General features: G+C 40.9%; 2 protein-coding genes across 2 annotated transcripts; both read left to right on the top strand.

Moving 5' to 3' along the window:
• The first annotated feature begins 64 nt into the window (after positions 1-64).
• LOC132977517 (evC complex member EVC-like) lies at positions 65-7,677 on the top strand. Its single transcript, XM_061042138.1, has 20 exons — positions 65-473; positions 573-686; positions 869-955; positions 1,291-1,514; positions 1,622-1,706; positions 1,822-1,920; positions 2,092-2,220; positions 2,338-2,499; positions 2,619-2,835; positions 3,687-3,835; positions 4,050-4,148; positions 4,247-4,459; positions 4,559-4,668; positions 5,180-5,381; positions 5,520-5,744; positions 5,852-5,987; positions 6,272-6,374; positions 6,480-6,606; positions 6,698-6,794; positions 6,873-7,677. Exons 1-20 carry the CDS (start codon positions 297-299, stop codon positions 7,016-7,018), a joined length of 2,901 nt encoding a protein of 966 aa, XP_060898121.1. The 5' UTR covers positions 65-296; the 3' UTR covers positions 7,019-7,677.
• Positions 7,678-8,233: 556 nt separating this feature from the next.
• Positions 8,234-13,670, top strand: LOC132977514 (major intrinsically disordered Notch2-binding receptor 1-like). Its single transcript, XM_061042135.1, has 4 exons — positions 8,234-8,586; positions 9,442-11,452; positions 11,852-12,070; positions 12,331-13,670. Exons 2-4 carry the CDS (start codon positions 9,452-9,454, stop codon positions 12,523-12,525), a joined length of 2,415 nt encoding a protein of 804 aa, XP_060898118.1. The 5' UTR covers positions 8,234-8,586; positions 9,442-9,451; the 3' UTR covers positions 12,526-13,670.
• The last annotated feature ends 1,161 nt before the right edge of the window (positions 13,671-14,831 follow it).

The raw sequence follows: 14,831 nt of genomic DNA, 5'->3' as shown, positions 1-14,831 counted from the left end.
CCTGGTACTTTATGTTGAATGAAGAATCATGTTGTTTCCGGTCATAACTTGGCTAGCTCTGCTGCCTCTTAAATCTCAGCCCACCCATTGGTTGAGAAGGAAACAAACTTTACTGTTTTGGGTGAAAAGTACCGTTTTGTTTTAAAAGCAGACGGTGTATGTTTATATACTTGGAAATCTTTAAAGCAGAAAAGCATTACAACTCATATGCCAGCAAAAAACGTGTGTCGATGGACGTTTAAGAAAAGATGGTAACGTTGTTTTTCACGGTTGTTCCCCTCCATTGAAACGACGTGATGGAGAAAGAAATGTCTGCGGAGTGCAGCACTGATGTTCTGGTTAGTTTCGGGGAGTCGCTGCACATTTACACAGGACTTTTAACAGTGTCCACAGTGTGTGGAGGGCTGTCGGGAATATTGGCTGCTGCTCTTCTGTATGTCTTCTGCCTGAAGCCTTTGCTGTTGACAAGACAAGTAAGCAAACTAAATGCAGAATTTTACCAATGAACAAACCTGTCTTTGTTAATTACTTATTTGAGGTGCCCATATTCTCATGTATGGTCCCTATTATAGGGTTATAATGCAAGGCGGCTGCTTGAACCTGAAGATGGAGAATTGGACAACAACCAAAGTGACTGTGTCAGCAACAGCAGAAAGGAGGCTCCAAGTGGCACCGACAATGACAAAGTATTAATCATTTAAAGGTTGAATTGAGACGTGTTGTTGCTTTACATAGGTGGATGTGCTTGTTACATAGAATCTCTTATAGTATCAAAACCTGGAAATGCAAACCAAGAGATGTTTCTATTATCCAGGGTTGCCTTGTTCATTTCCCACTTGACCATAACATGTGTGTACTTTGTTTCCAGGCGAAGAAGCAGGCACCCATTAACAGTGAGGTGGCTGCATTTGCCTCCAGAGCAAAGGTGGTTTATCCTATCAACCAAAAATACAGAGTAAGTCATCATACCATAGCATCATACATGTTAAGCACAACATCAGAAAAATACTTTTTTCTGTGTATTTTTTCTGTTTTTATTCTTCAATTTAACTTTATTTTATTTAAATTCAACATTTAGATTTTTCAGCATAAAAAGGCGAGTTTAGCAACATTTTACACAAAGTGCTGTTAGATTCAAGTGGATCAATAACAGCGTATAGTTAATAGTGAGGTTTATGAGATGTTGTAATCAGTTGGTTTATGATTGCACCTCACTGTATTTAAATTGTCCTGAACACCTACTGTAATTATACTCATATCTTACCTGCAACCTTACACTTGTTCTGCCAGCCATTAGCAGACGGAGCATCCAATCCATCACTCCATGAGCACTCCAAGCTGCCAGCCGTGCCAAATGAGCAGTCATCCTTCTCCTCAGACGGAGAGTCTCTTAGCCAGGAGCAGGACAACGATGGCAGCAGTCAGTTCATCTCTTCCTCGCTGGTCCCTAAAAGCCTGCAGAACCAGAGCTTCACCAGAGTCTCTCACTACCCCCACACGCTGACTAAACCAGGGTATGATCCCGTAGTCTAAATGTTCAGCCAAAACCAAACACCTTAACCTTAGAGACAATATGCCCGACCATAGTTTGTTGGTAATAATATTTCTCTTTGATCTGTAGTTTTGAAGGTCGGATTAGTCTTTACTGTTTGGCGCTGCAGGATATACAACACTATTGCTCCCAGATTCAAGAAGAAAAATACCAGGTGAGGTTTTGTAATTTTTAGTTTTGTATTTAAATACTTACAGATTATGTTCCTAACGCCTGTTCAAGTTAAAAAAAAGTTATTTGCTTTCAACTATTGCTTGCTGGAAAAACAGATTTTCCTACAGATGGTCAAAATGATATTCAGCGGCCATTTTCCAAAAGACCAAAAAGAAGCTGACTTCTCCAAGAATATTCTACAAACGCAAGAAAAGGTCAGGAAAGGTGTCTGTTACCGGCAAATAGATTTTCCCACTCCTCACATGTACTCTGTTCTTTCTCAGTCTGTACATGCATAATATATTGTGGTTGCTGTTCTGACTCACTGTATACAGAAATACAAACTTTTATGTTTTATACCTTAAAAATGTCACATGTCATTTTAGGAATTTAATGCACTGAAGAAACAATTACTAACAGGTCACACTGTCCGTGAGGAAAATGCAGATGATCCCTGTACTTTGGAGGAGATAGAGAGAACTCAGAAAGATCTTATTGAACACAGCCTTCAAGTGGTAACAGTCAAGAGATATATATATTTTTTTACTTTTATTCTGTAACTAATAATATTTAACCTGATTTACTCACACTCTGATTGCAAAGGGAAACCTAATGTCCATGTTTCCTTGCAGGCTAAGCATTTCAGCAAACAAGTGGAGGACTTGTGTCAGCATCTGCTGGGGAAAAACAGCATTTTCTCTCCAGATGAAGCCCAGGAGGTGATCAATTCGCTTGTCCAGACTCTTCTGTTTGTAGAGAACCACCTGATGAACTCTCAAGACGCTGAGCTAAAGGTAAGACACTACATGATATTCTTTGGAATGGCATTTGTTCTGTTGTTAATTATTTTTGCTGCCCTGTGAGGAACCAGATATCCATAAAGAATGAACATATTCTCTGCCACATCTTTTAGAGGATCCAGCAGAAGTTGTTGTGGTGGGAGGAGCTGACGGGGCTCCTTCAGTCCCAACCTGCCTTGCTCTGGCGGGAGGTGTGGCTGAGGCAGGGGTTGATAGCAACAACACTAGAGCAGCTGACAAGCGATGACATATTGACCTTTAGCCAAATGGAAAAGATTCTCTCAGAGATACAGGCAACTCTGGCTGAAGGCCTCCAGCGGTGCACTCAAGGTAAGATGAGTGAAGTGAAAATAGTTCCAGTTTCATGAAAGTAGATTTACTGCAATGAGGTGATGTCAAAGGGCAGTTGACAAAAACATATTGGTATTTTGTTGAAAGCTTTTTGTGGGTTTAAAGGGAATCTAGTGAAGGAGTTGTGCTAATACTTCTCTACTGTGTGTAAGATTCTTGTAGCAGGAAGAAATGGATCATGTCCAGCCTACTTTTCAGACTTAAATGACGTCATCTTTTAAAATAGACCGTTGTCTGGGAGTCTTCCTCCACCTCTTGAATAAGGCCAGGTGCTTTGAGGACAGCCCAAAATATCATACGTATATCATGCTACTGCATCCCAGACACTGATGCAAAAGCTTGACACTTGTCTCAGTTTGTTGCTGAAGAATTACTGTGTAATAATAGCTGTGATGGTCAAAATCATTGAAGTCATAAGGCATGGTTCTTAATCTTTTGTCCCATTTATATTTTAAAATGTAATGATTTTCTCACGTGGATAGAACCCCCCCCCCCCCCCCCCCCCGCCTCACCCAAGTGCACGTGCTGATTGAAAGTGAGAAAAAGCTTTTAACTGTGTGATTTTTTAAAATTATAACATTAAGGTGTATAATAATGTTTTTTGCCTTAGAATCCTAGACACACAGATTCTTTCCAGACATGACCTTTGCTCTCACACTGAACAGCTTTAGAGCAAGAGTCAAACAGTCCCTTGTTTGCTACCTTTACAAAAGATTTAATAAAAATCACAAACTTTTATACTTAGACATTTGGTTACCTTTGCAAACTGATACTATTTTGAAAATGCTCAACTAGTCAAGCAACCCAAAAGTTGATTGATCGTGTTTCAGAGTGCAAAAGAAAGACAAACGAGCTGGTAAATGAGAAGTGCAGCAGACTGGAGTCCAAGAGGAAGAAACTTTTGAGGAGCCTGACCAAGGAGAAGAGCCGTACACAAGAACTAAGACACAACCACACTGACCTGCAGCAGCTCACCAAGGTCAGGAAATGTCAGATCAAAGATTACTGCTGTGTATTAATGTGTTTAATGAGCACACAGACAAGAAACCTTCATGGTTCATAACATCTTTGTTAACATAAAACCAATACTCTTAGCTTTACTGTACAAGTTATCACATATATTGAAGAAAAGATAGACAACGAAGGCTGCATCATTTTATTCTTGATCTACTGATATTTCACCTTTCCCACAGGTGCACCAGGAGCGGCTGCTGAAACACAGGCAGCAGATCTCTGACTTTGAGCTGCAGCAGGACAACCGGCTGACTGAGGCCCTCTGTGACCACTGGAAGGTAAAGGGCTTAATGATACTACTGTAAATCCTGTATCCTGTGTGCACACGTTTGCCTTTGTATTTCCGTTATATTGCCGTGTGTTTTTGTCCTTTTAGAAGCTCCGTACCTCCTGGTCAAAAAAGCTTGGAGAGCTAGCAAAGGGCATTTTTCTCATCTCTGTCCCTGCTCAGTCAGAGCTCTCTGTTGAGCGCTGTGTGGAGCTGTGGTCAAATCTGGAGGAGGAGCTGGTTGCACAGCTGCAGCAGTCAGAGTGCACTTCCAAACTGCAATTGGAGGACATAAGGGCTCAGCTGGATAAGGATGGACAGGTAGACATCACGTGGCACATGAAATTCATACAGCCTCTTTTGTTAGTTCTTAAGGTGTTAGAATACTAAAAGACTTTGACTGAGCCTCTTTTTGCATAGATGTGGAGTGAGGAGATGGCTCTGGTTCAGGCCTGTCTCAAACATCTGAGTGAACAACAGATGAAGATCTTACGAGACATGTTGGCCAAACAGAGCTACACACTCAATTGGTGAGCTTGGAAAATATACTGTATGTAAAAAGTATTCCTGACATTTGAGTTTGGGATACATTCACTAACTCTGCACTAACAACTGATTTACATCACTATAGTGTGACCACAATAATATCAGGTTTCATTTCCTTTTCAACACATAAACAAATAAACTTCACAGGTAAAGACACACAATCTGAAAGATGAGACACCCCAGAAAGAAAGACAAAGACATCACATTTAATCCACACATCAAACAGACAAGCTCAACCTCAGTATTTCTGTATCTCTTTGAGTTAAATGACATTTTTTTCACTATAAACTGCAAGTAAGTACACATTATGTCACCCAATTCTATTTTACTGCAACTGAAACTTCACCATCAGAGAAATCATTCAGTGTATGCCAATGCAATTGCAATTTCCTTATTGATTTCACTGTCCATCTGTCTAATAAAAAAGTACAAGGAAGACAGTAATTATTATGAGTATCTTTGAAATAATGCCATATCATCTTCTTTATTTTTTAGCCAAGTAGCAAGGTTGATAGAGAGGAAACATGAGCACCTGTTGGTGATGGTGCAGAGGCATTTTGTGGTCAGGCATTTCAGTCTGCACATGCTAAAGGAGATGAGGCTGTCCAAGCTGAAGGCACTCTCTCAGACTGATTTCAGAGCTGAGCTAATGGAAGATCCCATTAAAAGCCAGACCTGTGTCAGTTCAACTCTTAAGGTGGGATAAATGTTTTTAAATATTAATATATTCTTTGAAGCACTTCAAAACAAAAACCGAGTTTCAAGCCATGGAAAATACCGAAAGGTGTCTAGCTGAAGTTGACAGCAGATTGATGTAATCCCTTGCCAACCACAGAACAGCAGTGTCAGCCTAGCAGAGAGACATCTGGGTCCAGAGAGTCAGCTGGTGGGCCACAGCTTCCAGCAGGAGTTCCTGTCTGAACTGGAAACAGGGACAGAGCTTCTTCAGAGTCACGCACAGCTGGTGCTGGGCAACGCGATCAGCCACACAATCCAACAGCTGATGGAGACCACGCACACGGACTCACAGAGCTCTCTGAAACAGGGCGACAGCTTCAAGGTGAGCTTCAAGTTGTTGCTTGCTGAGGACCATTCCATGAATCTCTGAAGATGAATAACCTCTCCTTTGCTCTATGTATGTTTGTCAACCACATTTCCTTCCATTAGCACCACCTGATAGAGGCCGCCTCAGAAAGTGTGTATGTAACCAAAGATTCTCTCACTGAAATCGTCCAAAGCTACCATTCCCAACTACAGGACATAATCAAACAATTACAGCAGGATCAATCAAACGTACATCAGGGTGAGATGACAAACACAATGAACATGCACATCTCTATGAGCTCTGACATCGACTGTATACCAGCTTTGACCCTACTCCTTCCCAAGATGGAATGCATTAAATTCATGCTACATTCACAGTATTCTGTTAAGTCAAATATCTAAAATACTTCAGTTTTGTTAGACTTGGTGCACAACCAGATTAATTGGGTTTTGCAATTTCTGTAATTGCAGTTTTGAGCAGATACAATGCAAGTCACAAATACTTCTTTAAGTGAATGTTACTCTTGTCACCCTTTCTTTTAGTGGTGAATGAGGAAGAAGAGAACAGCAGTCAGCTCCACAAGTCCTTGCTGAGAGAGTTGGCGAACTGGGGCAAGAAATCCACCTCTGCTGAGTTTCAACAAAGGTACAGGTGCTCATCACACTGCTTGCCTGCACTTCATTGTCCTGTCATTCTTCATTCAAAATGAATTTGGTTAATTTCCTATTATTTTCTTTTTTTCTCATTCAGGGTTGAACACCAAAAAAGGAAGGCTTTGGAGCAGTGTGAGCTAGAACAGGAAAAGATATATGAGGAACTGAGGCTGAAGAGAATAGTCCAGGACCAGACCATGGAAAAGATCAAAGCACAGCTGATGGTTAGTATGTTTCATGTCCGTACCCTCCTGCTAGATTTGAAATGTCTTGCTTACTTATATTCTGTAAACTCTTCGATGCTGTGTCCATCAGGACGCTGAAGAAAGCTTTATAACCAAGCTAGCAGCCTTGGCCCGGATTTCCCTCCACAGTCCAGACTTAGTTCCCAGCGAGGAGGAGGACAACACAGGTAAATATGTAACTAGAAAAAAAATACTTATTCTCCCATTCCTATGTATCTGTCCTTCATGATGTCACATTTCAACAGGTACTGAGAGTGCTAATATACTGGATCTGCTTTCCCGGAACCCAGCTTTGGATCCAGCCTTGAATCCTTCACTGACTCCAACATATGTAACTCCAGTGGTGAAGTCAAAACCAAAGAAGAGAGAACAAGACTCTCATCACAGTTGATATCTAATCTACAGAAGCCCTAAGCTGACATGCATCCATACATTTAGTTTGCTTTATTTTCCTGTGAAAATTAGTTATTCACGGTCGTTTTCTCAAGCTCTCAAATGAATCAAAATCATTGTCATCCTGTGATAATGACGATAATAACGAACGACATACAGGAATATTTAATGTCCTTGTTTCAAAATAACAAAGCTTGTTAATATGCTGGTTACTGTGATAGGCCTTTGCTCACAGATGCCAGATAAGTAAGATGAGCTCTCAAGAAAACAACCAGAAGTGATTGATCACATGAAAACAGTACAGAGTACAGTACATAAATGTATGGGTGCCTGTGGGGCTTCCATTCTTAACACAGTAACATTTACACATTGCTGTAGCTGTGCCTTGTAAAAAATGATTTTTATTGTAAGTGTCTCACTAAGTAACTACACTGCTTCTCTGTGTCAATATTGTGGTTAGGAAAGTAGTGCAGGCTTGTTTTTATGAAGCAATAAGCAACCTTCCCTAATTTCTCTGTAAATGGTCTGTCCTCTATAAGTTTAAATGTGTGCTTGAAGTAAGTCTTGAAAGTGTCAATATTTCCTTTTCCCTCAATTATATTTGTGTACATGTCATGAACAAGCAATATATGGATCTATAAAGATAATGAAGCAGAATACCTTCTGAGAGGTTTATTCAACTGTTCTTTTTTTTATTTGTTATCGGGTATATAGATACAGGCCTTCCAGTAATTCAGTCCTATACCTACCATACACCCACATAGCTTTTCATACAGCGGCTCATTCACTGCATTGATTCCTGAGCACACAAGATGATGGATGTGCTGCTTTGTGGGTTGTCAGGTGTATTAGAGATGTCCATTGTGATTCTAGCAGAGTGCTGCTACTCAGCGATGAAAGCTCTGCCCCTCTCCTGCCCTAATGGGGTTTTAAGTACAAGCCTTTATGGATGGTAATGCAGAGTAATGGTGAAAAGTCTGGGAGGGCTGCAGTCTGGCCGACAGATCTGTGTGTAGGTAGCAATCTAGCAGGCAATTTACCCTCGACCTTATGGTTTACTGTCAGTTTGGAGTTTCAGGAGTGTCAATTAGCAAACATCAATTTTTAATATGGACTGTAGCCCTGTGCTCAATTTGCACACATAACCAATTACCGCTGTGGTACCTTCAGAAAATATGCCCTTGCACCTGACCACTCACACACTGGGATGTCCTGCCAAGAGTGTGTGTCTACTGTTATGTTTCAATCTAATGTGTGGGTGTACTGTTGACTTTGAATGTGTCGCTGATCTATAGTGAGGGGAAACCGTTTGGATGTTTTTAGGTCCCCTAGGGGACAGCAAGGACTTGTGGGAAGATGACCTGATTTCTAATTTTCTCTTCTCATGCCTGTGCTGAGGGCTAGTCGCTGCTACAAACAGAGAAACCCACGAAAGGAGTGTGTCAGTACAGTATGAGTAGCCCCGGATCTATCTGGAATATGGCCTCGCTATTTGCATTACTGGATTTTATTTGACATTTTTTCATGGACGCTGGCGTGTTTGTGATAGTCCATCAATAGATTCAGGTAAGTGAAAAACCCATCACCAATCTCACTAAGAGCATTATCTTTAGTGAAACGTTAACAACACAAATAGCATTTCCAACTCTGACTTGTCATTGGTGTTGTCAAGGCTGTTAAACACAGCAGGGTACTCGCAGTTGCACCTTCTCAGATTATTGCAATGTCCCTTTGCTTCATATCTTTTTTTAAACATGCCTGGAATAAAACAACACAATGCATGTTTGCAAATTCATCGAAACATCCAGCGTTTTTTTTTCAGTATAGTTGCGAGTATGCCTCCAAGCAGATAATAAATAACAGGATTAATTGAGGTAAAATGTGCGCAGTATGACAGCGTCATCAGATCAGATGGTCGGTTATTTTAGGGCCCAAGAATAAGGTCGCTTTGCAGACTTTCACTCAAAGGGCTTTTTCCATCCTAGATGGCAAAGTCTGGGCTACTTCGATCATTGTCAGAAATTCTACCAATGTAGTCTTTGCTGACTAGGTCATAGTATACTGTATGTTTTAAGTTGAACTTTTATCACCTAGAAAATGGATAACATTTGAACTACTGTTATGATTCAACTTCTGTTAGTGACAATGAATAAACTAACATTGTTCAGGTATATAGTAAGAGAACACTGTATATGATTTAAGATAATGAACAAATATAAGACAAAATAAAAATGTTGTAAACTAAATCATATTATTTAGAGGTGTTATGGCTTAACCGATGTGACTCAAATTTCACCCATGATCTTATTTTAATTTTGTAACATTTCCTCTGTTTCCATTATATCTTTTGTGGATTTTTGTTTGAGACATTTAAGACACCTTGAACTACCTTTATGTAAGTAATTGCTGACTACCTTGCAGGTGTGCAGCCATGGCTAACCTGCAGCAGGAATACCCCGGGGTCCTTCTGGGCATCCTGGAGGAACTGGCCAATATGCGTCAATGGCTGACATTTCAGGATCTCTGTCGCATGGTCAGCACTCGTTTCGACCTGGAACACCTTTTTGAGCTTAGGAGTTTGCTGTTTGCAGCTGCCAGCCAGGACCCTTGTTTCCCAGCTACTCTCTTTAGAGACAGGGTTTCCACCAGAGGCCAGGGGCTTTCACCTATAGGGGTCGCTGCTGACATTGTAACTATCTTCAATCTTATTCAGATGACGGGTGGGGCTCCAGATGAAAGCCAACCAATGAGAGCACACATGGTTCTCCCAGTCGACCAATCCCCAGGCCCCAGTCTGCCAGGAATCTATCAGCTGAACATTACTGGTCGAGAACGAGCACGAGCCCTCTCTGACTCAAGTGACAGGCCTATTGACCAGCACTTGCTGTTTCCAAGACCTAAGTACTCGGCCCGCAAGCGAGGAAGTCTTCCCCCAGATCCTATTTCCCTTGTGTCTCCTCCTCCAATCAGGGCTAGGGCTGTGTCTTTTGACTTGCCTCATACCACACTTCTGTACCCTAGTGGTCAATTCCCTAACGAGGGGATGAAAAATATCTACCTGCCTCTGGAGACGGACAGCGAGTCAAGTGGAGATTCTGCACAAATGGAGGTGTTTGAAGTCGAACAGGGTTCAACTGTTGACCAGAAGAGAAACGTTTTCAAGAAGGACTTCCACAACCAACCCCCTCTGATACCCCAGGTGACCGTTAGCAGTGACTCTCCAAGTCCCAACACAGTGAAAGGATTTGACAATCGCAGCTTTGAAATGATCCCCAATCCTTACCCATCACCATCACCAACACCAATCCAACAAACACCAGAGCAGCGGGCTAAACATGAGAGCCTTGACGACCTACAGGACTCAACTTACTTCGGACCAGGGTCTATCCCAGAATGGTCCCCTCGTCACCTTCAGCCACCCAAGACTAAGAAGCCCCTCTGGAGCAACAAGAGTCACAGTCTAGAGGACCGGATAGGCTCCGGCAGCGTTGGAATGGGGTTGGAATCCAAAGGGGCACAACTTCCAAGGCGATCAACCCCAGCTATTAGCAATTTGAGGGGGTTATCAATGGGTGAGACTATAGATAGTGGATTTCTAAGTGGATTCGAAGGAGTCAGGGCTAAAGGAACCCAGACAGACCCACCAGACACCCGGCGCCTTCGTAGCCTGGTCCATGCAGATCGCCTATCCTTCATGACCTCCTTAGATGACCCAGAATTTTGTGAGGATGACATCAGTGTCATCTTTCGCTTCTTAGATGATATAAGCATGTGTGGTTCCACAGGGGTTCTACATCCCAGCGAGGGCTCAGCAGGTGTTAATCAGGACACTCCTGAGGCAAGACGAGGACGCCTCGGTCAACTCCAAAGGCTTTTCCACTCACTAGAAAGCAGCGATGATGGGCTCAAGGCAAGTGTCTGTAAACTGCTGCTCCGTATGAGCCAGATAGAGAGACAACTAGATTCGCTGAATGATGTAAAGGCTGAAATCTCCCAGGTGCTATCAGCTCTGCAGCGACTGGATGACAAGATTCAGCAGCCACTCAGTGGTGGCGGACAGAGCACTGGTGGGCGATGGTTGGAGCCTCTCAGCGGTGTCTCATCTTTTATGAGCCACCCTCTAACCCCCTCTGAGTCGTCAGAGCCTCAGCCTCTATCTGCTTCAGGGCATCTATTTCCAGCGACCAGCACTAGTAGTCTGGAATGGAGCAGATGCTACACTCCTGGGGAACAAACGGAAAGCAGCAAGGTTCAGGTTGATTCAAAGGGTAGGAAGGAAGGGAAGAAGGATGCATCATCTCGGCGTACCTCAAAAACCCAGCTTGAGGAGAAAAGTGTGACTGAATCCAAACAGCTGAATGTTTCGAACTCTGCAAGAGACTGGACAGTTTCATTCTCAAAAAGCAAAGATGGAAAATCATCACATGGGCAGGTAAGGTCGTTAAACTATGTTTATTTTCTTGAATAACAAATTTGACCATACCATTTGCATGTCTAAAGTAAATTACTTGCATGGAGTGAATATCTATGCTGTGCAACCTCAAGTTTCATAGCCACCCTGTGGTCTGCTGTATAGACATATTCATTATGTGGTTAACAAGCTATCCAGACCACTTTGTGATGTATTGGAGAAACCTTTATAGTAAACACTGTCTGATCAGGGCTACAAAGAAACATTGCCATTCTGTTAAATTCATTTGTGGTGATTTTTTTTGGTAAAACAATATTGACAGCCTTGCCTGAATTTGACAACATTTTAAAGTTTGAAATAGGAGTCTTTATTTACACATCATATGTAAAATCTTTTGGTTTTTTTGCATTTTCCTTCTAGATAGATCAATCAGGTAGCACAGCAAACCTAATCTCCAAAAAGTCCTCCAACCTGGTGGAACAAGTATTTAATTCATCCCTGTTCCGCCAAAAAGACAGCAGTCTTACAGGTGGGCTTACTTCTGGGAAGATTATAGATCCCAGATTGGCTGAGGGGAGGGGAAGGCCCATATGGACTGTAGATGACAGAGAGGCACGAATCTCCCCTTTGGACCTACAGGTAAGATTGCTTTACTTTGAAAAGGGTTACATACCTTAAAAACATCACAATCACTTTTAGATTCCTATCATATCTCTTCCAATGTCTGTGGTATTAGCCTATAAATGGTTAATTTATTTCTGCATATTTAAATGTTTATGAATACATAATGCAGACTCCAGAAAAGTTGTGATAATATAATACGCTATGTCATTAAATACCATCACCACAAGTTAATAATGCAAAACCGAAAATCATATATGTCGTAAAATGTTCCTCAGGGCCAGGAGTCTTTGAACCCCAACAACATGGAGTTCTGGATGGATGACATCTATACTCCAGGCTACGATGGTCTACTCAGACGTAAAGAGGCTGATCTCCGCCGGGCTAAATACTGCAAGTTAATTGCACTCATTGCCGTTGCAGTGGTCATTATTCTCATAATTGTAATTCCTATTTGTAGCATGGCGACATGAACACCCTGACAGAGAGCCCAGTCTCTCTTCTGTTTTAGTTTTATTCTGTGAATTATTTATGATCAGCAGCTATGTGCTGTACCCTGGAGCTTGCACAATTTTCTCTAGTAATGAGTAGATGAGAAAGCTTGACACTGGGCCACTGAAAACTGAATGTCAGAAAACTGGAAGATTCAAACTCTAACCCCCTTGCTGAGTCACGCCTTCATGAAGTTGCATCAAATTGTAAGTAACATCCAATGCAAAGTTTTCTTTCCAATATACTGTCCTTTTTTCATGTTTTTTCCTTATTCATTTTATGTGGCGGAAATGTAATTAATTTATAAATGACCTCTGAGAAGACATGCTGTTACTAGTAATACTGAGCCAATGCACAAGTATCCATTTTATTTATTTTTCAGTTTGTCTGCTGTTTTCTGAGAATCACCAATCTATCAAATCTTTTGAAATAAGCTTGACTGACTTCTGGCTGTTCCCTTGAGAACACTGCAGGGCGTTTTCACTTCAATATAAGACGGTAGTTTTGTCAAATCACTGTTTTACATAAGCATTTTTAATAGCAATGATTTCTGTCAACAGGATACATTCTAGGTTATTTTAGTTTGAATGTTCTCGTGCTTCCTTTAAGCAACCATGCATTCTACTCAAGCATGCTTATGTCAATAAAACAAATATTTTTATATAGTACCTTCCCATTTTTCAACTGAAAAATATAAACTGATATATGCACTCATCAATGTGTTTGGCTGGAGTGTTTACTAAGTGTCAGGTTTCCAAAAATGTAGGATAGATATCCTGTTGTTGTTGAGGCAGTCAAAGAAAGATGGAGCCTTTTCCAGTAAACACTCTCTGAGAAGGATATTCCACTTGTAATTTCATTGATGGGATGTTTGGAGTGCACCTATGCACATTATCTTTGCACTACACTTACTTTGCTAGAGTTTTCTCACATACCTACAGACCCACTTAGCACCATGAGATTCATCTAGCATCTTTTCACAGTGGATGAAAGTAGTTTTGCCAATGGTGTGACATTCCATTTTGTAAAAACGCCCTGTTAACTCAGGAGATATTATATTTAGATCGACTTTTGGTGCCAGACTGTAAAATACACAGGGGGGTTGACACAAAAACATGGACGTTTTTTTTTTTAAAACAAAGAAATGCAGCACAATGTTTCTTTAATGAACACTAAATCTGTTCTCCTTGTAATCTTTATCGTTTGTTAAGACTACGTCAGGAAGGTGTTAGATTAACATGTAGAGGATATGATGCAGTGTTCAAGGTGTATAACAGTGTTGCCACAGTAACAGACACTTCTCTATACTTAGTATGGAATACAATACAATCCATACTTTTATATCTTATAGCCCCTGAAGTCCCAAAAAGTTGAAAAAAATACCCTAGGTAATTTGTAAGTAAAACATCAAAGTATACAGAAACTATGCATATCCACGAGAAAAACTTCATCTGAATGCTTGTTTTTATTTTTTCTATTTCCAGAGTCTAAAAGTTAACTTTGCTATGTGTGCACAAATATGCACAGGATGTATAGAGGCTGTACTCTGCTTCAATGCATCCTCCTAAGTAGACATCTATCTGCCAAGTCTTCCCCATGAGGCTGTTTGTGGATCCATTACCTTTCCAATGGTGCCACTGAGGAGGCCAAACATTGTAGTCAGCGAATTTGTGTGAGCTTCCTCTCAAACTGTGGTGCATTAGAGCCTCCTGATTCTTTTTACACTTGAAATTCATTTGGAAAAGTTGTTGTTTTTTTGTTTTAATTAATGCACCTATAAGACAAACACCCTTAAATCTGTGAAGTCATTCAGGTAAACACCATGTCTTAAATAGTCTTGTATATGAATGGAAACATGCTGATGTGTTACTTTTGTGCAATGCTTTATATGAATGTCAGGGATATGTGTTAATTAAGGTTGCCTGTCTGAATAAACTTGGCAAAGTGGTATTGTGCCTTTTACACTATTTTGTCCTGTCTGCAAAAACCAACAAAGTGAAACCTCATTGTTCTATGTTATAACAGATATAAAACATTATGACTAAAAATTGTCTCCTTAAATCACCCTGTTTTACAGATTTATTATACCCTATTACTTCTTAATTACTCGGTTGATGCCAGATTGCACTTCCAGTGATCACTAATGGTCCACTCAGTTTAAGAAAGGGAAGAGAGTGATCAGTATAAACAAAGTACAAATCTGACATTTTAATGACCTGGAAATGGAGGAGATATACATATAAGATGAATAATTGATAAAGGCAGAGATTGCCTATGGACTGACAGA

The sequence above is a fragment of the Labrus mixtus genome, chromosome 7 (genome assembly GCF_963584025.1).
Source record: "Labrus mixtus chromosome 7, fLabMix1.1, whole genome shotgun sequence".
NCBI classification, from domain to species: Eukaryota; Metazoa; Chordata; class Actinopteri; order Labriformes; family Labridae; genus Labrus; species Labrus mixtus.
This window is presented reverse-complemented; position numbering and strand designations above follow the sequence as displayed.

What these genes read in the sequence shown, in the direction of transcription:
- LOC132977514 (XM_061042135.1), top strand. Translation starts at nt 9,452, where the DNA reads ATGGCTAACCTGCAGCAGGAATACCCCGGGGTCCTTCTGGGCATCCTG. An exon ending in GAAAATCATCACATGGGCAG is followed by an intron (nt 11,453 to 11,851) that starts GTAAGGTCGTTA and finishes TTTTCCTTCTAG; the next exon opens with ATAGATCAATCAGGTAGCAC. An exon ending in TCTCCCCTTTGGACCTACAG is followed by an intron (nt 12,071 to 12,330) that starts GTAAGATTGCTT and finishes AATGTTCCTCAG; the next exon opens with GGCCAGGAGTCTTTGAACCC.
- LOC132977517 (XM_061042138.1), top strand. Translation starts at nt 297, where the DNA reads ATGGAGAAAGAAATGTCTGCGGAGTGCAGCACTGATGTTCTGGTTAGT. An exon ending in ACCTGCAGCAGCTCACCAAG is followed by an intron (nt 3,836 to 4,049) that starts GTCAGGAAATGT and finishes CCTTTCCCACAG; the next exon opens with GTGCACCAGGAGCGGCTGCT. An exon ending in TCTGCTGAGTTTCAACAAAG is followed by an intron (nt 6,375 to 6,479) that starts GTACAGGTGCTC and finishes TTTCTCATTCAG; the next exon opens with GGTTGAACACCAAAAAAGGA.